The 23,850-nt window shown below is 39.7% G+C and overlaps 2 protein-coding genes across 3 annotated transcripts; both read left to right on the top strand.

Annotated features, from left to right (window-relative positions):
- Positions 1-10: 10 nt before the first annotated feature.
- Positions 11-6,613, top strand: LOC110874427 (serine/threonine-protein kinase GRIK2). Of its 2 annotated transcripts, XM_035974390.1 has the most exons (13): positions 11-225; positions 337-505; positions 1,122-1,466; positions 1,564-1,638; positions 1,730-1,774; positions 2,099-2,173; positions 2,677-2,764; positions 2,869-2,993; positions 3,342-3,437; positions 3,718-3,784; positions 4,232-4,347; positions 4,480-4,558; positions 6,268-6,613. In XM_035974390.1, the coding sequence occupies exons 3-13, from the start codon at positions 1,143-1,145 to the stop codon at positions 6,426-6,428; spliced, it is 1,251 nt and encodes a 416-aa protein (XP_035830283.1). In that variant the 5' UTR covers positions 11-225; positions 337-505; positions 1,122-1,142; the 3' UTR covers positions 6,429-6,613. The 2 variants fall into 2 exon arrangements, with proteins under 2 accessions (XP_035830283.1, XP_021978788.1); XM_022123096.2 differs by lacking the exons at positions 11-225; positions 337-505 and having other exon boundaries at positions 1,110-1,466.
- A 4,425-nt stretch (positions 6,614-11,038) lies between these two features.
- Positions 11,039-12,879, top strand: LOC110874448 (F-box/kelch-repeat protein At5g60570). The gene has a single exon (XM_022123101.2). The coding sequence runs from the start codon at positions 11,623-11,625 to the stop codon at positions 12,703-12,705; it is 1,083 nt and encodes a 360-aa protein (XP_021978793.1). The 5' UTR covers positions 11,039-11,622; the 3' UTR covers positions 12,706-12,879.
- Positions 12,880-23,850: the final 10,971 nt, after the last annotated feature.

Here is a 23,850-nt window from a genome sequence, read left to right as displayed (position 1 = left end):
ACATGAATCTTGTTTTCAACTTTGCAACCCCACCCACCCCCACCCTTCTCTCTCACCTCACATGCATTCCGCAGATGATTATGAAATTTCTCCACCAAATCTCATTGCAATTTAACTCCAAATAAATCATCACAATTAATAATATCTCCACATCGATTCAACACACAACCAAATCACCGATCAGATATCTTCCTCTAATTTCTAACCCTAATTTCGATCCTCAAGGTAATAATTTTTCATACCTAGATTCATTTTCTGATCATTAATCTTCGATTACTTTATTCGTTTAACTTCTAACTTGAATTCTGTGTGTGTTTTTTGTGATTTTGCTTTCAGAAAAAAACTGGAAAACTTGTTGTTCATAAGAGATGTTGGTGGCGTTGAATCGTAATGGAATTTATTTCATCAACTGTTTGTTTCATTTTGCTGAATGGCATCCTTTGGAGTTCAGTGAGTTTGCAGATTAATTAGGGCTTGATTGCCTCTAATTCCGATAAGTTTATAGGTAAAATTCAATCGAATCGAATCCAGTTCATGTGTTGTTTGTTCATAATATTCATATGCAAGTTAATTAAAATTGATATGTAATTAGATAAATAGATATGTAAAATCATTGTGTATGATGTTGAAAGTTTATAGGTAAGCATGCTTGAATTCAATCGAATCGAATCGAATTGAATTGAATTGAGTTCAGTTTGTTTGATTTAGTATATGCTTTGTTCATATGCAAATTAATCAAAACTGGTAGATAAATAAATAAAAAAGTAAATAAAATCATAGTGTATGATGTTGAAGGTTAAAAGTTTATAGGTAAGCATAATTGAATTTAATCGAATCGAGTTCAGCTTGTTTGATTTAATATATGCTTTGTTCATATATGCAAATTAATCATAAACCGATGGATAAATAATTAAACAAATGAATAAAAAATATAATTATAGCGTATGATGTTGAAAGTTTGCATGCCTGGAATGAAAAGTCAATGCTCATTTAGTTTATTTAATTGTTTATTTATTTTATTATTGTTGTTGAGGTGGCAAAGGTGTGATGTTAACTTGTGGTTGATTAAGTTACAACTGTATACACTACACAAAAAGGTGAATTATCCAATGTTTATACAGGAATACTCAGGTGCAGGTGTGATGGAGATGGGATGTTGCGGTTGTTTCGGATTTTCATTTGCAAAGAAGCAGAAGAAGAATATAAGCCCAAGGGTAGAAGCGGGAAATCATGTTTTACAGGGGTTGTTGATAAATCACGAGGCCGTCGAAGAAGAAGAAGAAGAAGATGATGATGAAGTGGATTATAATTCGTATTGCGATAACATGACCGATAATGAAAAAGATCATGAGGAGTTCGTAAACCCTGCGAAAAACTCTCAAGAGATTCTTGTTTATAGAATGGAAAACGGGTTGATTTGCAGGGAGTTCCCCGTTAAAGAAACATACAAAGTTGTCCGATCAGAGGTGATATTGAAACGAACGCTAGCCCTATGTACTAGTTGATGAAAGTGTTTGATCATTGAATCTGACGGCTTTTAAAAACTTTTTTTGCTCATTTTAGGACGACAATGGGAACAAGATGGTTAATGAGTATCGTCGCGAGTGTAAAATTGGCTCTGGTAGCTATGGCAAAGTGGTAATTAGTTGATTTCTTATTTTTATTCCAACTTGTTACAAGAAAGTGGAATAATCCTCAATCATTTGAGTTTGACTTGTATGTTCTATAGGTCCTTTACAGAAGCCAGGTTGATGGAAAACATTATGCTATTAAGGTAACGTTCTTCATATTACTTTGTTTCTTTATGAAAAAACGAATAACCTAATTTGCTTCAAAATAATTAGTTTTACTTTAAATTTGTATTTTCTCGTTACATGTAAATTTTCAAAGGCTTCTTGAATTATTGAATGTATGGTTCACTTTTGAAAATCAATCAACTAATAACAATCAGCTTTAACCGGAACCGGCGATTTCTTGGTCACCCTGATAAATTTTGGAGTGTGATCATTTGTTAAAATAGGAATTTTAGCTTTTTTGTGGTCATGGAAATATTTGGGAAAATAATTAAATATGGAATATAAAATGGATGTTAATGCAGGCCTTTCACAAGTCTCATTTATTAAAGCTACGAGTTGCCCCATCTGAGACAGCCATGACCGACGTTCTTCGTGAGGTATTTTTTTTCCATTTGTGTACATTTTATCGTCGATATGCAATTATACATTCAAACTTCACGTGAAGGTTTTAAATACAAAAGGATCTTAACGTGCGACGGTGCGCGAGTGAAAAATAACGTGCGTAATTATGCAAATAATGTGCGTAATTAGGGTTTAACCCAACCATGCGTAATTATGCAAATAACGTGTGTAATTAGGGTTTAACGCAACCCATGCGTAATTATGTATCATAACATGCGTATGTTAAAAAATGAACATGGGTAATTCACTCGCGCACCGTCGCACGTTAAGGGGCTATTGTACGTTAACCTTCTCCCAACTTCACAACATGAGTTTTCATCTTCGAAATACTCCGATTAGTTTGTAACAACATTATTTTACTCCTGGGCTGCCAATCATAGATAGATTAGTTAATTTTCATTTCTTTTACCATTTTGTTATTTGTTTGTTTATGTTATCGTGCAATTGTTTTTGATGTTTCTTTAATTAACTTTTGTAGGTCTTAATCATGAAAATGTTAAATCATCCAAATATAGTGAATCTTATAGAGGTGATTAATGATCCCAACACAGATCACTTTTACATGGGTATGTACCTTGATAACCTCTCTCTCTCTCTCTCTCTCTCTCTCTCTCTCTTAATAACACTATTCTAAGTTTTTTTATTGTTTCTAATTTTTTTATTGTTTCAGTTCTTGAATATGTTGAAGGCAAGTGGGTCTTTGAGGGTGCGGGACCCTCAAGTGGCGTAGGAGAAAATGTTACAAGAAGATATTTGCGTGATATAGTTTCTGGTTTGATATATCTCCACTCTCATGTACGAATCTTTATTTATAAACTATCCTTTTTTAGTTCGTTAATCAAGTATCTACAAGTAATACTTCTTCAGTTCGAATTTCCAAACTAAATGCAACGTTTCCTTTTTGCGAAATGCTCATACACAAAATTCAACTTTTACCATTTTAAAAGCAATCACAAAATCAGTTGATAGCATTGATTTTAGATATTTAATTTAATAGTTAAATACTTGACTTAAACTATACTATACGCTTAGTCACATGTTGCATTTTTCTGGAACAAAGGAATTGCTATTAGACTTGCCATAACAAGTAAATTAATTAGATTTTATCGTTCATATATGTTTTCTTTCCGTTTTGAAACTCAGAATATTGTTCATGGTGATATTAAACCTGATAATCTTCTGATTACCGCTACTGGTACGGTGAAGATTGCTGATTTCAGTGTCAGCCAGGTTTTTGAGGTAATTTGCTCCTCTTTTTATGGTACACTTCTTAGTTATTTATAACATACTTTGAAATATGAGGTGGTGGAAGTCTTCTAAAACGAAAAACCGCACACTTTCCTGTATGGGTTCTCCCCCCCACCCCACAAAATGTAATATTTACGGCATCACCTGGTTCTTACTTCCGGTTCGACCGGCCCGACCAGTGGACCAGTAAGAAGACTAGTTCGATGTCCGGTCCAGGCCTGAAAACATTGTTATTTACTAATCATCTTATATTAATTCTCTTATTTATTAGGATGAAAATGACATGCTTCGCCGGTCCCCTGGGACTCCTGTTTTCACTGCTCCTGAGTGTTGTCTAGGTAAGGTGGTTTCTCCATTGACTTCGGTTTACAATTTTCATGGGGTGTCTGGTTTTGCTTTTAGGAACCTATTATCTGATAATTAACAGTTTTTTTTTTTTTTTGGAAAAATATAAACATATCCTGCTTTTGATTATTGATTATATAAGTCAGTATTATACCAACTGCAGCAAAATTGATAATCTAACTGTAAAGTAAAATTCCTCATTTACCCTTCTTTTAACCTAGTTTGAGGTACTTTTATGTCCATTTCACAAAGCTGTATTTATTAGTATTTTTAAATAATCAAATTTGTTGAACACTAACATCTGGTTATCTAACTGTTACAAGTGATTATCCGAATATGATCACTTAATATGACATAAACACTCTCAAAACACACATCCAAGCATCGTTGAATATTTTATAAAGTTTCAACAAGACGATTTTCCATTTGTTTAATAATAGGAAAAAGTTATCATGGCAAAACTGCGGATACCTGGGCAGTTGGAGTTACCTTATACTGCATGATATTTGGAAAATACCCCTTTCTAGGAGACACACTACAAGATACATATGATAAGGTGCGCAAGTTTTAGTGTTTTACACATTTTTGTTCATTTTCATTACTCGCTTTTGGTTTGAAGTTTTTCTAAAACATTTACCCATTTAAAATTTTATTGTTTGTTTCAATTATTTGATGTTTTATTTCCCAGATTGTTAATGATATTGCGTTTCTCCCCGAGGATATGAATCCCCTGCTCAAGAACCTTATTGAGGGGCTTCTCTGCAAAGGTTAGTGTTTGTTTTGCGTTAAATTTTATGAAATTAATAAATTTTGTTCATGAAATGCTTCATAAAAGTTTTGAGAATTTTTTTGGTTATGTTAGTATCGTAGCTGGAAATTTGCTTAGTAATATGATTAATTAATTACTGATAAAGTGATGGTTATGATTTGTACAGCATAATTCACTTAATCTGTGTTTTATTGAGGGTGTTATAGATATTTGACAAGGGCCAGTATCTTGTAAAAAAAAATAAAAATACTTTTATCGTCTAACTGGCCGAAGTTCAGTTACATATAAACTCCTTATAAAAGAGTAAAATGGCATTTTCGTCCTTGAGCCTTGAGGTTTGGCCAGTTTTGCGACTTTCGTCCAAAGGTTTGTTTTTTCGTATCTGGATCCAAAAGTTTTGAAATCTTGCCATTTTCATCCGGCTCATTAACTCCATCAATTTTTCTCCATTAAGTTAGGGTATTTCTGTCTTTTTTGTTAACTTAAGGGGCAATTCAGTATTTTGAATGCTTGTACATTATGCTAAATGCTTGTACATAAATTGAAAAAGACCGAATTGCCTTTTAAGTTAACAAAAATACTCCTGACGTAACGGAGAAAAATGGATGGAGTTAACGAGCCGGATGAAAATGGCAAGATTTCAAACCTTTTGGATCTAGATACGAAAAAACAAACCTTTGGACGGAAGTCGAAACTGGCCAAGGCTCAAGGACGAAAATGGCATTTTACTCCGTATAAAAACTCTAAATCTTCTCACAGAAAAAAAGATTTAACTATGCTATAGTGCATGTGAAATATGGACAGTAATTGGTTTGACCTTTAGCCAACCTGTACATCTTGTTAGTGTTGAATTTGAAAAATGATCATCATGAAGATCTGAATGTGGACAGTAATTGGTTTGACCTTTAGCCAACCTGTACATCTTTCTTTTGGAAAACAAATAGAAAAAAGTAACCGTTTTGACCTTTAATCAAACTTTATATGGACACCAAAGGTAATTGATTTGACCCGTGGTCAAATTGCATATCATTTTTCTGGGACAAAGGGTGCATCTTTATACTCATCTAACCTGAAAAGGAAACCCCCCTAGTGATCTTAGATGGTATTGTAGTAGAGGTGGCAAAATGGGTTGGTCCGGTAGATTGGATAACGGGTCAAAACATTTACCATTTGGCCTTTGGGTTGATCCAAAACACTTCCCTAAAAAATGATTTTTCAATGAATGTTAAGTGTGGAATATATGATTACAAAATATATATTATTTAAAAGAGTAAAATGCCATTTCGTTCCAGAGGTTTGGCTAGTTTTGCGATTTTCGTTCAAAGATTTGTTTTTCCGCATCTGAATCCAAAAGGTTTGAAATCTTGCCAATCTCATTAACTTCATCTATTTTACTCCGTTAAGTCAGGGGTACTTCCGTCTTTTTTGGTAACTTAAAGGGCAATTTAGTTTTTTTTTCACTTTATGTGAAAAGAGACCGAATTGCCCTTTAAGTTAGCAAAAAAGACGGAAATACCCCTGACTTAACGGAAATGGATGGAGTTAACGGGCCAGATGAAAATTGCAAGATTTCAAACCTTTTGGCTCCAGATGCGAAAAAAAAACCTTCGGACCAAAGTCGCAAAACTGGCCATTCCTCAAGGACGAAAGTGGCATTTTACTCTATTTAAAATTTGAATAATTTTGAATAAAAACTGTTTGTATCAGATCCTATGCAACGGTTGACTCTTGAAGCTGTTGCTTCGCATGCATGGGTCGTGGGAGAGGACGGACCAATCCTGGAATATCTTTGTTGGTGTAGAAGGAACAGGTTACAGAGAAAAGAGTCTGGTGGGAGCCAAAGAGACATTATTAGCCATATAAATTAAGGTATTTTTGTTTTATTGAGATTTGTTTTTGTACATTGAGATCTTTCATCAATCATGAGTTCAAAAGTGTATCAAAGTTTTTGAAAGATTACTGTTAAATTCGAGTTTATGTAATTTGCGGGATTCAAACATTCGTTTGTATCTCATATAGTTGAAGTTTAAACACATAGTTTTGTTTTGAAAAACTTGGGCAATTGTGTTTGATTATGGAAGAAACCAACAAAATAGGTAGTAAAGTTGGCAGGTTATGTGTCGGGTCGGGTCGTTAGCCTAGAAACATTTTTTCTGTATTTTTTTTGGAGATATTTGCACATTTCATTTAAGCAATTACCTCAAGTGTTGTATGACTTTGAACAACCTGTAATGATGAATTAGTGGTCTACAATTCTACATATCACCTCTTATGCTTTTTCCAGTTTTATTGAAATTAATGAGTTAAACATAATTGTAAAAATATAATTAGTAGTTTATAAACTCCGTTTAATTTTGATCAAACATATATACAAACACTTAAAATAGTTTTTTTTTGTTCACGTTTTTGTTTTGTCTGTTTGTTCACATCCGTTCATTTAATAGATAAGAGAGTTACCCATCATAAGAGATATTGACGTTAAGGTATAAATATATTTGTTTTTTATGTAATTGTTCACGTTCATTTTTTAGGAAAATATATTATTAGATTTATCATTTATTTTAGGAAAATATTATTATTAAATTTATCATACATATAACATTTGTTCATGTTGTTGTTCATAAACAACAATTTGGTATGCGTTTATAACAAACCAAACATCAAATTCTGATCATATTCATTAGTTTAACACATAAATGAACTTTTTGTTGAATGGTTCATGCGCGATTCACTTACCGTCTTAATCATTAGATATAAAACCTAACTTAAATTAACTTGTATATAAATAAACAAGTCAAAATTACCATCCATCTGGTTTTTATATTTTCTTTTAAAACAGAAAACTTACACACACATTAAATCTAGTTTTAAACATTACACCGATGTCCACTACTTGATTAAAAGCCACATCATTTAAGAGGTAACACCTTACTACACTCGTTGACAGGACAAATTGGACCACTACAAAGAACCGAACCGGATTCGTAAATGGGACAAATTGGACCACTAATCTCCAAAGTAAACGAGCCGGGTCTCGATTTCGAAAGAAATGGTCAAAGATAAGTCATGACGTGGTCTAATCCTTTGAACCAATACCACAAAGGCACAAACCCCGTTCATGCATTCAACTTTCTACAACTCAATCAAAGTCCAAACTGCCAACAATACGACTTGAGTGGATTAGGACTTTTTTTTTTGGTTATAAATCTATTCTTAATATACCTTAGAGTAAATTGCCATTTTAGTCCCTGAGGTTTAGTCCAAATTGTCATTTTAGTCCAAATAGTTTTTTTTTTCTTCTTTAGGTCCCTGACTTTTCCATTTTCTTGTCATTTTGATCACATTGCCTAATTCAGTTTAAAAATCTGGTTATAACCAGGGGTATTTTTGGCATAACTGTTGTGTAGTGATAACCAGGGTAGTTTACAACATAATTTATAAACCTCATAATAATTTAATGCCAAAAATACCCCTGATTACCTGGTTTTTAGACTAAGTTAGGCAATGTGATCAAAATGGCAAGAAAAAGGAAAAGTCAGGGACCCAGAGGAGAAAAAAAACTATTTGGACTAAAATGGTAATCTGGACAAAAACTCAGGGACTAAAATGGCAATTTACTCTATACCTAATAAATAATAGGGGAATTGGCATGTAATAATCTCGTCATTGGCCATTGCTAGTTCCACCTTTGAATATTCTCCATGCCAGTCCCACCTTTCACATATTTTTCCTCCATAGGTTCTCAGTTAAAAAAACTTAACGTAGTTAAATTTTTTTTCCAAATTACAAACTGACGTATTCGGGCTTTTGATCAGAACGAGGATATGAGTCTAGTGATGTAAAACTTACCTCGAAACGGTGCTCCAAACGACTTGATTTTTATTAATTGGAAGTTTAAACACCCGAATTGAAACACCGTTTTCATCGTTTGGAGCATAATTTCAAGGTAAGTTTACATCATTCGACTCGTATCCTCGTTCTGATCAAGAGCCCTAAAACGTCAGCTTGTAATTCAAAAAAAAAAAAAAACTTAACTCCGTTAAGTTTTTTTTAACTGAGGACCGGTGGAGGAAAAATAAATGAAAGATGAGACTGGCATGGGGAATATTCAAAGATGGGACTGACAATGGCCAATGACGTCTAGTTAGGATTATTACAGGCCAATTCCCCTAAATAATAAAAGTGGTTGGGGGTTCTTGTTTTCTTATTTTCAGAGGCGGATCTATGCAGTGGCAGATCTAAGAACTTTTTTACTAGGTTCCTTTTGGTAGATTGTCACCAATTATCACTATTTTTTCCTAAATCACACAAGGTTCTCATTAATTTTTTTTCCAAACCGAATGGGTTCCTGGAAACCCACAAAAGGGGCCTAGATCTACCCCTGGATCTATGTGTCTTGGTGGGTGGGTGGGCACACCCCTTGAAAAAAATTAGTGTATTTTTAGGCAAAAAAAACCCAATTACACCCCTTGAAAATATAATTGAACCCCTCATCCATACCCCAACAAATAATTTCTGAGTCCGCCATTTATTTCATTCAATATCTTAATTTAAGAAATGTTAATTAAAATAAGTCACTGATATCTTATCTTATTTTCAAAACATAGTTTTATAATTTCAAATCTTCATTACTAACTAGTTGGTACTTTCTTTATTTAACCCGTATAATAAATGGATTTCTTCTTTTTAATGACAAATTTGCATCACTGACGGACCACTAGAGTATCATCGTGCCACCAGCAGAACCACCTGATCATATCTATCTCCACATGACAAATGGGTTTCTACCTTATTATTATTATAATTAAATATTATTGTGACCTCTCATTTTTAACATACAAATAAGGTATATGTTTCAACTTAGTCTCACATGTTTTTTTAATCAGAATTCTAAAACTAATATTATATAAAACGTATTCAAGTAAATTTTGTATTCCCTATTTAAAATGGTGGACACGGGGCTTGCACAACTATACATATACAAGGATACAACTCTCCCACCAATTTTCATGTACTTTTTCCCAAAAAGATTCAATTTGATAACCTTTATTGTATTTTCTATTTTTTTTTCCTTTTAGAGATCTTTGTCACATCTAGTATATGTCGACATTTTGCATGCTTATGTGTTTATAAACTTTAGTGAATCCAAATGGCCAAAATAAGATTTAAAGTGGTACTTTTTTTAATAGCTGAATTTTAATCGGAGGGGGGTATAAAGAAAGTACAAATGAAAGCATTTCTTGAAAACTAGAAAGGTCAATCAAACTAGTTAAACAGAAAATCCTTCTTGTTATCGGTTCAGTTACAAGCTAATGGACCGAGGTACAATTGTATATGTCCGTTTTGAGTGAATTAGGGTCAGAGGTGTAAATGAGCCGAGCCTGACTCTGTAAATTACGAGAGATTGAACTAACTTTTAACTCTAGACATGGTTGCTTAATCGTGTTGTTTGCTTATATTTATCGTCGTTTAGATTAAAGCATACAAGGTCTATATTAACCCTTCAATGTACAAGGTAACATATATAAGCATTTATCGTCGTTTAGAGTAAAGCATACATGATATAAGCATTTTTTTATCTACTTTATTATAGTTAAAGCGAACTTTTAATTCCAAAGTCCAAACATGTTTACTAGACTGTGTTGATTGCTTATTTTTACTGTCATTTAGATTAAAGCATGCATAGTTTATACTAACTCATCGATGTATCATGAAATATATACATCCTCGCCATCAACCTCCTACGGCCCCGTCGTGAAACGCGGACTCCAATCCTCGCCAACAACCTCCTACGACCCGCTGCGAAGCGCGTGCTCTAATGCTAGCTTATAACATAATGTATTATTCAGTTATTTTATTCTAATTTTAAACGCAATAATAACTATTATATAATTACCTACTTAATATATTGAATAAATATTATATAACTAGGGTAAAGTTCACTACAGGATCAAAATTACCCCTCAAGACCATTTATACAGTAACTTTGATAATTACTCTATGAGTAATAATTACGAAAATGCCACCGCGTTTTTTTTACCTTTTCGTTCATTTCGTACGTTTTGTACGATAAAGGCTATTTGTATTTGATCTTTTGCCTATATAACTAATACGCTCATTTAAGTTTGTGAAACAGCTTGAGCTCAAAAAGTGAAGCTCGGTCTCGTTTAATAAACAATCTTAACTTTACACCCGACCTAGATCTCTTTCAAACTTGGCTCGATCCAGTTTAGTAGCTTACGAGTGACTTGACTCCTTTACACCCTTAACTACCGTGAAAAACCGTTGATGCTCACCTCCTTCTTTCACTAACCGACCGACTTTCAAAACCAGTCAAAACAACAACGATACGAGCCGAACCGAGCTACCTCAACGCACCAACTAAAAAAACAAACATAGAATGTTTTAAAACAAACAAAAACCTTGAGGGGTTCAAATGCAACTTTCATCAACAATAAAACCCCTTCTCACTTTCACTCCATCTTCTCCCAAACAAGTTTCAGTTTGTTTTCTTCTTCTTCTTCTTCTTCACAAAACGTACAATTTTATCCTTCTCGAATAATCTCTCTGTCACATTTATACAAAATTCCTTCAATCTCACCACAAATAACAGTTATCTCCGGCCGCCGGCCGCCTGCATCTCACCGGAGATCAGAAATATCATCATCTCCGGCGCCGGAATCCTTCATCGTTGTACGGTCAGATTATAACAATATTCTCATGCCGCTGGTATATTTCGATCTCGATTTATCCATAATTAGTTCTGTCACTAAACTTAATTTAGTTATTTTGAAGAAATATTGTGGATTTGGATTGATTGAAGGTGCAGGATTGATGTGTGTTGAATTAGGGTTTCATGAATGATTTTGATGAATTGTGTTTAATGTTTACGATTAGGTTAAACTGAAGGATGTAGAACATCTGGAAACATTGAATTTGGATAAGTTTTGATGATTTGGTATATTATATTCTTAGGGCATAACAGAGGATTTTTGTGAAACAAATGTTGTAAGTTTAAAGGAATAAGAAGTATTTATTGAAGGAATAAGAATTAGAAGAAAGATGAGGCACACTAGGGTAAAGGTAAACTACACATCAAATGATCCTCTAATTCCGGGTTTATACGATGATGTAGCGTTAACATGTCTCGTGAGAGCGTGTAGATTCGATTACGGTTCGCTTGCGTGTTTGAACTCTAGGTACAATGTTCTCATGAACAGTGGGTATATGTATGAGTTAAGGAGACAGTTGGGGATTATAGAGCATTGGGTGTATATGGTTTGTGATCCGAGGGGATGGGAGGCGTTTGATCCGGTTAGCAAAGAGTGGATGAGATTGCCTAGAATTCCTTGTGACGAGTGTTTTAATCACGCGGATAAGGAATCTTTAGCGGTCGGTAGCGAGTTATTGGTTTTCGGGCGCGAACTGTTTGAGTTCGCGATATGGAAGTATAGTTTGGTATGCCGGAATTGGGTTAAGTGTGATAATATGGGTCGTCCCCGTTGTTTGTTTGCATCAGGGAGTTTTGGGTCAGTTGCTATAGTTGCAGGCGGTAGTGACCAAAATGGTAACATTCTAAACTCAGCCGAATTATACGACTCGTCAACGGGTCGATGGGAAACGTTACCGAATATGCATAACCCACGTAGATTATGTTCTGGTTTTTTCATGGATGAGAAGTTTTACGTAATAGGAGGAATGATGAGTCCGAACGATTCATTAACTTGCGGGGAAGAGTTCGATCTCAAAACAAGAAAATGGAGAAAAATTGACGGAATGTACCCGAATGTGAACCGGGCTGCAATGGCGCCGCCTCTTGTAGCGGTCGTTGATAATCAGTTATATGCAGTTGAGTATTTAACCAACATGGTTAAAAAGTATGATAAAGAAAAGAATACATGGGATGTTTTGGGACGGCTGCCGGTTCGGGCTGATTCATCTAACGGTTGGGGTTTAGCGTTTAGGGCTTGTGGGGATGAACTGTTGGTTGTGGGTGGTCAAAGGGGACCAGAGGGTGAAGCCATTGTTATTAACTCATGGAGCCCAAAATCCGGGGTTAAAAATGGAATATTGGATTGGAAGGTTCTTGGGGTCAAGGACCATGCTGGTGTGTTTGTTTACAACTGTGCTGTTATGGGTTCTTGAAACCCTAACCATAGGTTTATTCCCCCTTCTGATTAACCTCTTTTTTTTCATTTGTGTACTTTATTTTGTGCCAATAAACTCCAAAGGTATGTTCTTTTGAGGTTTAAGTTACTATGTTACATTGTTAATGTCTTTCTGTGAATAAGACGGGTTAAATCTGAAAGGTTAAAGCCATTTATAAAATAATTTTTTATTTAGAAAAATCAGAAAGTAGTTATTTTTTTTTTTTTCTGAATGTGTTATATATATATGTGTGGTTATGTCAGAACAATTTCACGCATATAGCTTTTGAGATATGTGGATCTTTGTGTCTCTACCTTTACTCATGTATCAATCTTTACGTCTAATAATAATACAAAAAAAAAAAAACAGAAATAAAATGTTACGGGAATCATATTTGGGTATATGCGTTTTGTCTCCTATAATAACTTATATGCAAACCGTATTTTCACGAATCTGCTTTTGTTACTCTCGTAACTTATGGCCATGGGCGGATCTTAGTGGAGCCGTGGCAGGGCCACGGCCCTGGCAAGTTTTTCGGCCGTAGTGCTAATTTTCCGCATTTCGATCGAAATTTTGTATATATACTATGTTCGGCCCTGGCAAGTTTTCCGGCCGTAGTGCTAATTTTAGTGTCCATGTCTTTCGGCCCTGGCAGGTTCAACGGGCAAGATCCGCCACTGCTTATGGCTTATGTGCTATATTCTTCGAAGTAAAAAAAATACGCAAGTAAAGACCGATACATGATTTATGATTATAAAGTTGTGTATCTCGTGGTTATATATGTGAAATTGTTTTGACATAACTATATAACTATACATGTATAGCAGTTAGCACACTCCCAAAATGGATACTTTTATGATTTTAGCCTTAGGAGGACAATGGTCATGCACATTTGTATTTTGTGAAGAACATATTGATATTGATAATTATTAATCAGGAAGAATGAGTTTTTGTGATGGTATGATACACATTTGAATCTGCAGCTGGATATTACCATGCAAATAGGGGTAGGGGTCGGGTGGGGGGTGGGTGGGTGGGGTGGGGTAGAAGTCAAAAGTTTTTTGTAGTTTATGTGTGGTAACATGTGGAGGGGGTTTAACTGAAGGGGACACCCCCACCACAATGTCCTTTGATTTGGCTGTGTTTTGACAGTTCATCTTTACCCAGATGAATGAAAGCTCCTTCCTTTTTATAGAATGCTCTAGGCCCATTCTTGTCCCCTGTCTTCTTTCTTTCTTGTTTAATATGCTGCTACTACTATTATAACTACTTTTATTTAATTCTTTTTCAGTTGATATTTACTGTGTTCACTGTTGTAAATAGTTAAATTATGTCGTTTATATGTTATTTTTTGAATTTCTTGGAACTCGGGTCAGGTTCCTAGGCAAAAGATCCCGAACTTCATGTAAAAATCCAAGACCTAATAATTTAGATTGGTAAGACTACAAACGAATTTATCCACGAATCCGATTGGTAGTGAGTAATCGGTACTCAACACGTATGCGACGCGATGTGATTTTATAATCATGTTTGAACTAGAGTTGGCAAGGTTGGGTTTGGGACGGGTATTGGTAATATAAGTCCCATATCGAGTTGTAAAGTCATGTCTCATACCCGACCCGATCCGTTGGGCATATGTCGAGTAGTTACCCGTCGAAGATCAGACAAACCCGTAAGTATTAAGTATACTCGTCAGTTTCTTAAAAAAATACAAGTTAGATTTCTAAATACATTTTAACGTATCACCCTAATTTTATATTTTTAATAACTACAATAAATTAAGATATAATTAATTACACAGTTACTATTATCACCGTAAAAAGTTTGAAGTATTTAATATATATGCGTCGTTCAAAAATATGTAAAATGTATAATGATATAAATAGCGAAAGATAAGTTAATAGTTTATATAAATAATATAAATAATATTATAAAATATATATTTCAATAGAAAAATAATATTTATTTCACACAATAAAAACTTATTAAATGATTTGTTACTAGACTATAGTTAATGAAAAATAAAAATAATTAAAAATTTTGAAAAATAAAAACATATATGCGAGTGTCACCTAATCTCTTAAATGTTTCATACCTACAAAAATTTTTAAAACTAATCTCATACCCGAATCCTATTATCCACCCTGAATGTTTCTGGTTTTAAATTTGCCCATTAAGTTTAGATTCAGGTTCAAATTCAATTGTCATCCCTAGTTTAAACTTGTATTAGTAATACATTTTTAAAAGGCAAATTTCTTCAATTATACTATTCATGGTACATGAATTCAAAACCTCTAAATGTTTCAAAAGGTGAAGAAACACTGATCTAATTAGGGGATTTAATTAAGATTGGTTTATGTTCCTTTCATAATGGTTAATCTTCTTTTGGATATTTGAGCTCCGACTTGATAATCTGATCCTGCAAAACAGAACACCGTTACTCGTTAAGAGGGGAATGTGGGGGTTTCCCTCTTAACCAGGCTCCGGCGTGAGAATAAGCGACTGCTTTGAGAGTAATTAAGTGCTAAGAGTGAGAGTAGAGGGAATAGAATGTTTAACCTGTGGGATGAGGTCTCTATTTATAGCCGGAGAGGTGTAAGGGGTTATGGGCTGATGGGCCTTGGGCCGGAAACGGACAACATAACGGATATGCTCTTTGTCTCACTGGCGTCGACCGCTTAGTGGCTTCTAGACGTTCCTCGGTACTGGCGCACCTTGATTGGAGCCACGTGTCACTGCTGTCGGCCTTGTTGTCCTTCTGTCATCAGCAGACAAGTGGAGATCGTGGGACAGTTGTCTCCGTCCTCTGATTGGTGCCACGTAGGCGTCCTTGTGTACTTCTCGTCAGACGATCGTGGCGCACGATTGACCAGAGCCTGCTGGACGCTCATTGGCTCCTTTTACTGCCACTTGTACCTTGTGTACCACTGTAGGTAGCCGTGCGCTTCCTTACTGTGTGGTTCTTGTTGGACAGCAAACTAACCCGCGCGGGGTTAGTATGCTCATTTGTTCCAACGTTTCATGCTAAGTGCTGATATCTGGGCCTCTTGAGGGCCGTGCCGCGCGCGGGGTAGATCAGAACGTGCAGTGTGCCGCGCGAGGGTCTTATTAATAAGTTTACTGAAATAAGGAGTATGGTCTCACGCGCAACCTTTGAGGAGGTTTGCGCGACTTTTTGGGACCATACCCCTTCAAGTCCCCCCAGTCCAGTGCTGCACCATGCGCAACGCAAGTGGTTGGAGCTCTGGACTTAATGAAAATAAGAGTAAGGAAAAATGTGCTTTTGATCTTGATTAGTGTGGCGCATGTGGAAATTGTTGTTTCCAATTGCGCAGCTACCAAGGCAGGTTTTGAGGGTTTTATTGTTTGTCCGATCATGCGCGCAAGGTTATTGAAGGTGGCGTTTAGCTTGCGCGGCTCATGTAGCTTTTGCCTAAAGTTACTTGTAATTTTTATGGCGGGAGAACTTCGAAATTTGAACTCTGACAAGTTGGTGGGATAAGTCGTTGAGTGCGACGTTTGAGTTGACCTCTGGCACGGATGTCATCATGTCGGCTGTGACGGTTGCACTTCGTGTCAGGAGAGTGAGGCCCACGCGCGCGTGGTAACCGTCACCCCTGGTTTTCCGCTTGACGTGGCAGCCTCTCGTTGGTTAGCCTAGCGGCGAAAGCGGCACGGTTACCCATCGCATTAAATGCGATGGGTATATATATCCGAAGAGATGTGAGAGATCCTCACTTCTCTTCGTTGCTTTCTTACTCTCTCAAATTTCCTTCTTTGAATCTTCAAAGTTGGTTCTTCACATCTTCAAGATTTTCTTCAAGTTTTTTCAGATTCCTTTTTTCGATATAATGAGTGAAGAACATCAAGAAGCTGCTGCTACTGAGGAAGGCCCAGTTCCAGTCCTCAAATGGGATCTAGGGCTCTTCGAACAGATCGTTCGGAGTTTCCGATTCCCACCGGAGTGGGACGCCCGGTATCCGGCTCAGGGCCAGACCGCGGCTGATGCACCACCTGGATACATTACCCTATATGAAGATTTCTTTCTTCAGGGTAACTTCAGATTGTCGGCGACAAACTTCATGGGCCATATTCTTCATCATTACAACTTTCATCTATCGCAGATGAGCCCACCCGGGATGGTGAGGGTTCGTCACTTCGAGTTCTTGTGCCATTCTCATGGCATTGAGCCATCTGTGGATAAGTTCCGGGCCTTCTACCAGTTGCAGAGGACGATGGGTTTCTTCTCCTTTGCAAGCCGTGGTGCGGCGAAGAAGATTCTGCTAAACCCCCCAAAGAGTTTCCATGACTGGAAACCTAAGTTCTTCTTCATCCGTGAAGAGATTTTTCCGATTGCCATGCCCTTTAGGGATTGGACTGAGGCAATACCGAAGGAAGACCTTCCCATTCCGAAGAATGCCCGGTGGTATCAGCAGTTGAACCCAACCCCAAATCGGGTGTTTGGGGAAAACGTTTTAGTGGCGGCTAAGATGAGTGACCAGTGGTCACCCAACAGCAGGGAGGTTCCGGTGTTGAAGATCGGCGATCAAGGTCAGTTATCACCCTTTTTCTTTTTTCAAGTACTTTGCTTTAACTGTTACTTACTTACATTCACGTTTAGAGGCGCAACTGTATCAAGCTGCCTTCTCCACATTTGGTGGTTCCATGGGCGTGCGCCCATTGCGCGATGATGAAGAAAGCTGGTATGACCAGATTAAGGGCAACTTCATGTTTCCGGTTGAAGGTGCTTTTGCTTCGCCGCCAACCGCTACTGAAGGTGCGCAATATCCTAAACCTCGTCCTTTGCGCTCTGTGACTTCTGCTGGGAAAGAGATTCTCTATCTTTCCAGCGAGGAGTCAGTAGGGTCTTCCAGCGGAAAGCTAAGTTCGTGGTCTAACATCTTTGCAGGTGTGTTGCGCGACCTGGGGATTGACCCCGAAGAGAAAAAGAAGAAACCCTCGAAGAAGAAGAAGACGAAGGTAGATTCTGAAGTGACCAGCAAGGGGACTGGCCCTAGTCGCGCAACCGCTGGTGCTGATAAAGGTACTCTTCGCCTTCGACAAAGTGACTTAGACGATTTTGTTATAGTCAATGACTCACTTGAAGGCTTATCGCGCACAGCTAAAACAAAAACTGGAGCGGGCGGCTCAAAAAGCTCTGGGAGCGCGGGTTCTCGTAAACCTGATGCTGGCGCGACCCCATCTATGCCTGAAGATGATGAGGCTGAAGAAGAAGATGCTGCTGCCCAGCTGATTGGCAGGAAGAGAGGTAGGAGCGAAACCACGGCTGGTGCGGCTTCCGCGCCTACTGCTGTTGTGCTTCCCGTGGTTGGGAAAACGAGCAACTTGCGCTCGTTGTATAAATTTTCTCCGGGTATGTTCTTTGCTTCTCTTCTTAATATTTCTCTTTGCTTAAATGTACTTGCATTATTTTTGCAGAGATCAAGAAGAAGACCCCTGAAAAGGGTGTCACGTTCAGTGAGGCTGGGTCAAAGAGGCCGACGATTACCATCAAGTCCACTGACACTGCTGCTCAGGATGCCGCGAAGGCTGCTGAGGCGCAGCGAAAGGCTGAGGAGGATCAGAAGAGAGAAGAAGAAAAGAAGAAGAAAATTGCAGAGGAGAAGAGGAGGAAGGATGAAGAAGAGAGAAAGAGGAAGGAGGAGGAGGAGAGAAAAAGGAAGGCGGAGGAGGAGAGGGTGGCCGAAGTGGCGAAGAAGAGGGCCCTGGAGAAGGAGTTAGAAAAGAAGAAGAAGGCTATGGATCAGCCTGTTAATGTTCAAGGGCCTGAGGTCACAAAACCTACCCACTCCGCGCATGTCATTACCTCTAAGGGGTCAGGTCGTTTCACCTCTAGCGGCGCGAGCTCTGGTGGAGCGGGGGGTTATAACCCGAATGTGATTGGGGCGAAGGACACCGTTGGTGATATCTATTATAAAACTTATAATGAAGAAGAACGCGGTGATGCTCCTCATCAAGCCCCCTGGAACTTAAAACAGAAAGATACCTTCCATGAGTTCGGCCCTTGCCGCGAGTGGTTCTTGAACTCGTTTACTCCTGCAGAGGTCAATCGGCAAAGGGCGAAACCCCATGAATTGTTATATCGCACCTTTATACTTGGAGAGGCCAACGCTCGTGCTGCCAATCACCAGATAGTTCGCGAATGGCGAACAATGGTTAGAGAGCGCGCCGACTGGGAGGGTTATCATGAGCGCACGTTAAAACGCATTGCTGAGTTTGAAAAGTCCAAGGCTGCTTTTGATGAGGAGAGAGCCAAATTTGAAGCCGATAAGAAGGCCGAAGAATGGGGCCGCGAGGGTCTGCAAAAGAAACTCCACAATGTTGAGGAGCAACTGGCCAAGGAGAAGGCCGAGTTCAAACGTATCTGCGCCCAAGACAACGAGCGCGCCTACGCGGCTCGACAGAAGATTGTTGATCTTGAGGCCAAAGTTGCTGAGTTGACATCGAAGGTAGAGGAGGCGCATGGTGAGAAGGCAGCCAAGCAGCAGATGGAGGTTAGTTTATTTGTTTTCATTTATTCTTGCTATGTTGTTAACAAACTGGCCTAAGTTGTTTTGTCGATTTCCAGGTTGAGTTATCTGAGGCCAAGGTGCAGCTGTCCAGCAAGGACAGAGATCTCCACGCCAAGGACGCTGAGATTGCGGAGCTCAAACGTCGCTTGAACGAGCAAATCGACAGATGTGAGTCGTTGGAGATCGACCTGGAGGCCGAGAAGGTTAAGGCTGCTACAGCTGAGGAGGCGCGTGCTGTTAGCACTACCGCGCTTAACGTGGCTCAGACCAACTACTCCGAGGCCCAAGGCATCGTTGATACGCTTGTCTCGGAGGTTGAATGGATGCGCACTCGTGGAGTAGTGCTGGTAAGTTTGTACTTCTGTCTTTTATGTTTCCATCTTGCTAAGGGTTATCCTTAATGCTTTTCTTTTGTTGAAGGTTGCCAACTCCATCTTAAATGCTGGCGAGCTAGATCGCGCCGTTGCTGCTCTTACGGATGCGGCGCGTGCGGTGGGTCATCGAGGAGGTTACTTGGAATGTGCCAGTCACGTTGAGCAGATGCTAGGGCAAGAATTTGATGTAAGCCATTGCTCGGTGACTGAACATGCTGATGCTGCGCTTGCACATGCTGAAAACTCGTATGACAACCTTACCTTGCCTATCATGGATCTAGTTGTGGAATCTTTGAAGAAAGACGACTGGTGTCAGCGTCTTAAAGCAGTCCTCGATCCACCAGTTACCGTCGAATTATCCGATGAAGAACCAGCTGGTGATGACGGTGAAGATGGTGACGAAGGCAATGGCGATGATGGCGATGACGACGGCGATGATGATGGTGATCAACATGATGAATAGAGTAGGTTGCTGATAGGTTTTTATGCCTTGTAATTTTCTTTTGGAACTTGATTGTAAAAAGCTGCGCTGTTGCGCATGTTTACATTATATGAATCGCTTTCGTTTTTTCCGTTGCAATTATTGCATTGCTGTCAAAACTTAGGTTAAATTAGCTCGAATAAATGGAAGTGTTTTTTAAGTAAAAGGTGGCCGCCCGGTCTCGCGCTTAGTTCGCGGAGGACCTTGGAGGCGGCTCTTGTTTAACAAACTCTGAAATGCTGTAGTGTTTTCGCGCTAATCAAAAGTTTAGCATGCATTTGTAACGAAAAAATGTAATAGAGAACATGTCGTATGCTTTCATTAAATCAGAAATTGGCGTTTAGGCCTTCATACATTGATTGCTAATGGCGTATAGCCGACGTAGGAAAGTAAAGGGGGGCGCAAGGCCGAAGTTGATTACATATAACATTTGCACAGTTGTTGCGCGTTCCATGTTCGCGGTAAGATGTGGCCATCTAAGGTACGTAGCTTGTAGGCCCCTTTGCCCAGGACCTCGTGGATCAGATATGGGCCTTCCCATTTAGGTGCCAACTTTCCTGGACGTTCCGCATTTGACGCTTCATTGTCGCGGAAGACGTATTCCCCTGAGGTGAAGGTACAGGTGCGGACCCTTGTGTTGTAGTACCTTTCTAGCTGGGTCTTGTATTTGGCCTCTTTGATTCGCGCGATTTCGCGCCTTTCTTCTAACAAGTCCAAGTCAAGGCGTCTTTCCGCTTCATTGTCAATTGTGTTGACCGCTGTCATGCGTGGTGAGGGTAGGCCAATCTCCGCCGGGATAACCGCCTCTGAGCCGTAGACCAAGCTAAAGGGGGTCTCGCCGGTACTCGTTTTAGGCATGGTTCGATGAGCCCATAGGATGCTAGGGAGCTCATCTACCCAGCCTCGTCGCTTTGTGCCCAGTCTGGCCTTTATTCCGTCGACAATGCATTTGTTCACGCTTTCCACTTGTCCGTTGCCTTGGGGGTGCGCAACAGATGTGAAAGTGTGTTCAATTTTCATCTCCTTCATCCACTTCTTGAGATCTTCCGATGCAAAGTTGGTGCCATTGTCAGTTACAATTTTGAGCGGGAGGCCAAATCTGCATATGATGTGCTCCCAGATGAACTTGCGCACAATCATAGCTGTGGTGGATGCAAGGGCTTTGGCCTCCACCCACTTTGTGAAGTAGTCGACAGCCACTATGATGAATTTTACGGCGCCGGGAGCATCCGAGAAGGGTCCCACCATGTCAATTCCCCACTGCTGGAAGGGCCATGCAGTGGATACAGAGATAAGATCGTTCTTGGGGCGCAGTGTTTTTGGAGAATGCCTCTGACAAGAGTCACATTTGCGGATCTCCTTCAGTGCGTCGACATGCATACCAGGCCAGTAGTAACCGGCGCTCATGATCTTCGCGACAACCATCCGTGGTCCGGAGTGAATGCCGCAGATCCCCTCATGGATCTCCCTTATCAGGTAGTTCGCATCCTGGGGGTCCACACAGCGCAGTAGTGGCCTCAGGAAGGACTTTCGGTACAAAATACCGCCGTTCATTTCATAGTGTAGGGCTTTGTTTTGGATCTTCCTCGCTTCCGCTTTGTTTTCAGGGAGTACCCCTTCTTGCAAGTACTGGATTATCGGGGTCATCCATGAAGGTTGGCCCGTTTTGATCACGTTCACTTGTCGCAGTAGCACCGATGGATTCTTGAGTACCTCTATCCTTACATCTTTGGCAAGATGTTGAAAGGAAGTCGAGGCAAGCTTGCTCAAGGCATCAGCTGGCTTGTTTTCGGAGCGATTGATGTGTATAACCTTGTGAGATTTGAATTGTTGGAGCAATTCTTTCGCTTGTTCCAGATACAAAGCCATGACTTCTTCCTTCGCGTCGTATATGCCATTTACTTGACTGGCTATCAGGAGTGAGTCAACATGTGCGCGCAAGCTTTTGGCTCCCATTTTGATGGCGAGGCGTAAGCCTGCCAGAAATGCTTCGTACTCAGCCTCGTTGTTGGTGTTTTTGAAGTCCAACTTAATGGCGTAAGTAAACTCGTGATTCTCTGGGCTTACTAGGCGCAATCCTGCTCCCGCGCCATCTTCATTTGATGCCCCGTCGGTGTAAAGCATCCAAGTTTCATCTGTTGCATCTTTCTCGGGAGTCTCTATCAGCTCACACTCCTTGACTTTATCGGCCGACACTTCTGTGATGAAGTCGGCTAGGACCTGACCCTTAATGGCTGGTCGTGGCCTGTACAAGATGTTATGGCCTCCCAGTTCAATGGCCCATTTTGCCAACCTGCCTGATGTCTCAGGCTTTTGCAGTATAGTGCCGATGTGGAAGTTTGTAAGCAGAGTTATCACATGGCCTGTGAAGTATCGGCGCAGCCTTCGAGAGGCGTGTAGTAGCGCAAGAACCAGCTTTTCCATTGTGGAGTATCTTGTTTCTGGGTCTGTGAGTACCCTGCTGACATAATAGATCGGAGTTTGCACTCCGTTTCTGTTGACCAACAATACTGACCCTACTGCCTTATCCAAGGAGGACAAGTACAGTACGAGGGGCTCTTTTTCAAACGGTGTCGTCAGGGTAGGGAGTTCAATTAGACACGCTTTCATATGTTGAAAAGCTGTTTCTGCCTCCGGTGTCCACTTGAACTCTTGTTTCTTCACGCAGTTGCGCAACGTACTGATGAAGGGATACGACTTTGCGGCGTGGTTGGAGAGAAAACGATTAAGCGCGGCCAGCCGGCCGGCCAGTCGTTGCATTTCCTTGATGTTTCGCGGTGAGGGCATTCGCTCAATGGCTTGTACTTTCTCCGGGTTCACCTTGAAACCGCCGTTTGTAACAATGAAGCCTAGAAATTTCCCTTCTTCCATACCAAACGAGCATTTGGCGGGATTTAGCTTCATATTAACACTGCGCAATGAGTTAAACGTCTTCTCGATGTCTTTCAACATTTGGTCCTCCTCGGGACTCTTAACCACTAGATCATCGATGTAAACCTCAATATGCTTTCCGATGTCTCCTGCAAAGGTCTTATCCATCAGGCGTTGGTATGTTGCGCCTGCATTCTTTAAACCAAACGGCATCTTTGTGTAGCAGAAGATTCCAAGATCAGTCCTGAAGGCTGTCTTGTCTTCATCTTCGAGTTTCATCTGAACTTGATGGTATCCTTTGTAGCAATCCAAAAAGCACTTCCATCGGTATGGCGCGAGAGAATCTATTTTTTTATCGATCTCAGGCAAGGAATAGCAATCCTTTGGGCACGCCTTGTTGAGATCGGTGTAATCTACGCACATGCGCCATCCGCCGTTTGACTTTTCGACCATCACTGGGTTCGCAACCCAACTCTGATATCTTACCTCTCGCAAGATCCCGGCTTTGAGCAGCTCACATACTTGCTCGTTCATTGCTTTCGTCTTGTCTGCTCCTAGGCTGCGCCTTCTTTGGACCTTTGGCTCGACAGAGGGGTACGTGTTTAAGCAATGCTCGGTGATGTTGCGCGGGACACCGGTCATGTCTGCCGGGGTCCAGGCAAATATATCCATGTTTCGAAACAATAATTGCTTTAAACGCGTGCGGATGTCTGACGAAATGGCGTGGCCGATTGTCACAGTCTGTTCTGGGTATTTGCGGTTCAAAACCCATTTCTCTGGCTCGGTCGTGGAGACCTTCGCCGCTTTCGTGGGGCGCATTTCGTCGGTTGACATCACTTCCTTCTTCGCATAGATGATTGCCACTCCTGTTTTCGTTGGGAAC

The sequence above is a fragment of the Helianthus annuus genome, chromosome 1 (assembly GCF_002127325.2).
Source record: "Helianthus annuus cultivar XRQ/B chromosome 1, HanXRQr2.0-SUNRISE, whole genome shotgun sequence".
Classification (NCBI taxonomy): domain Eukaryota; kingdom Viridiplantae; phylum Streptophyta; class Magnoliopsida; order Asterales; family Asteraceae; genus Helianthus; species Helianthus annuus.
The sequence above is the reverse complement of the archived record's forward strand: the minus strand, read 5'-3'. Positions and strand labels throughout refer to the sequence as shown.

Coding starts and splice junctions, on each gene's coding strand:
- LOC110874427 (XM_022123096.2), top strand. CDS start 1,110: ATGTTTATACAGGAATACTCAGGTGCAGGTGTGATGGAGATGGGATGT. Junction 1,775..2,098: donor GAAAACATTATGCTATTAAG/GTAACGTTCTTC, acceptor ATGTTAATGCAG/GCCTTTCACAAGTCTCATTT. Junction 3,785..4,231: donor TGCTCCTGAGTGTTGTCTAG/GTAAGGTGGTTT, acceptor GTTTAATAATAG/GAAAAAGTTATCATGGCAAA.
- LOC110874448 (XM_022123101.2), top strand. CDS start 11,623: ATGAGGCACACTAGGGTAAAGGTAAACTACACATCAAATGATCCTCTA.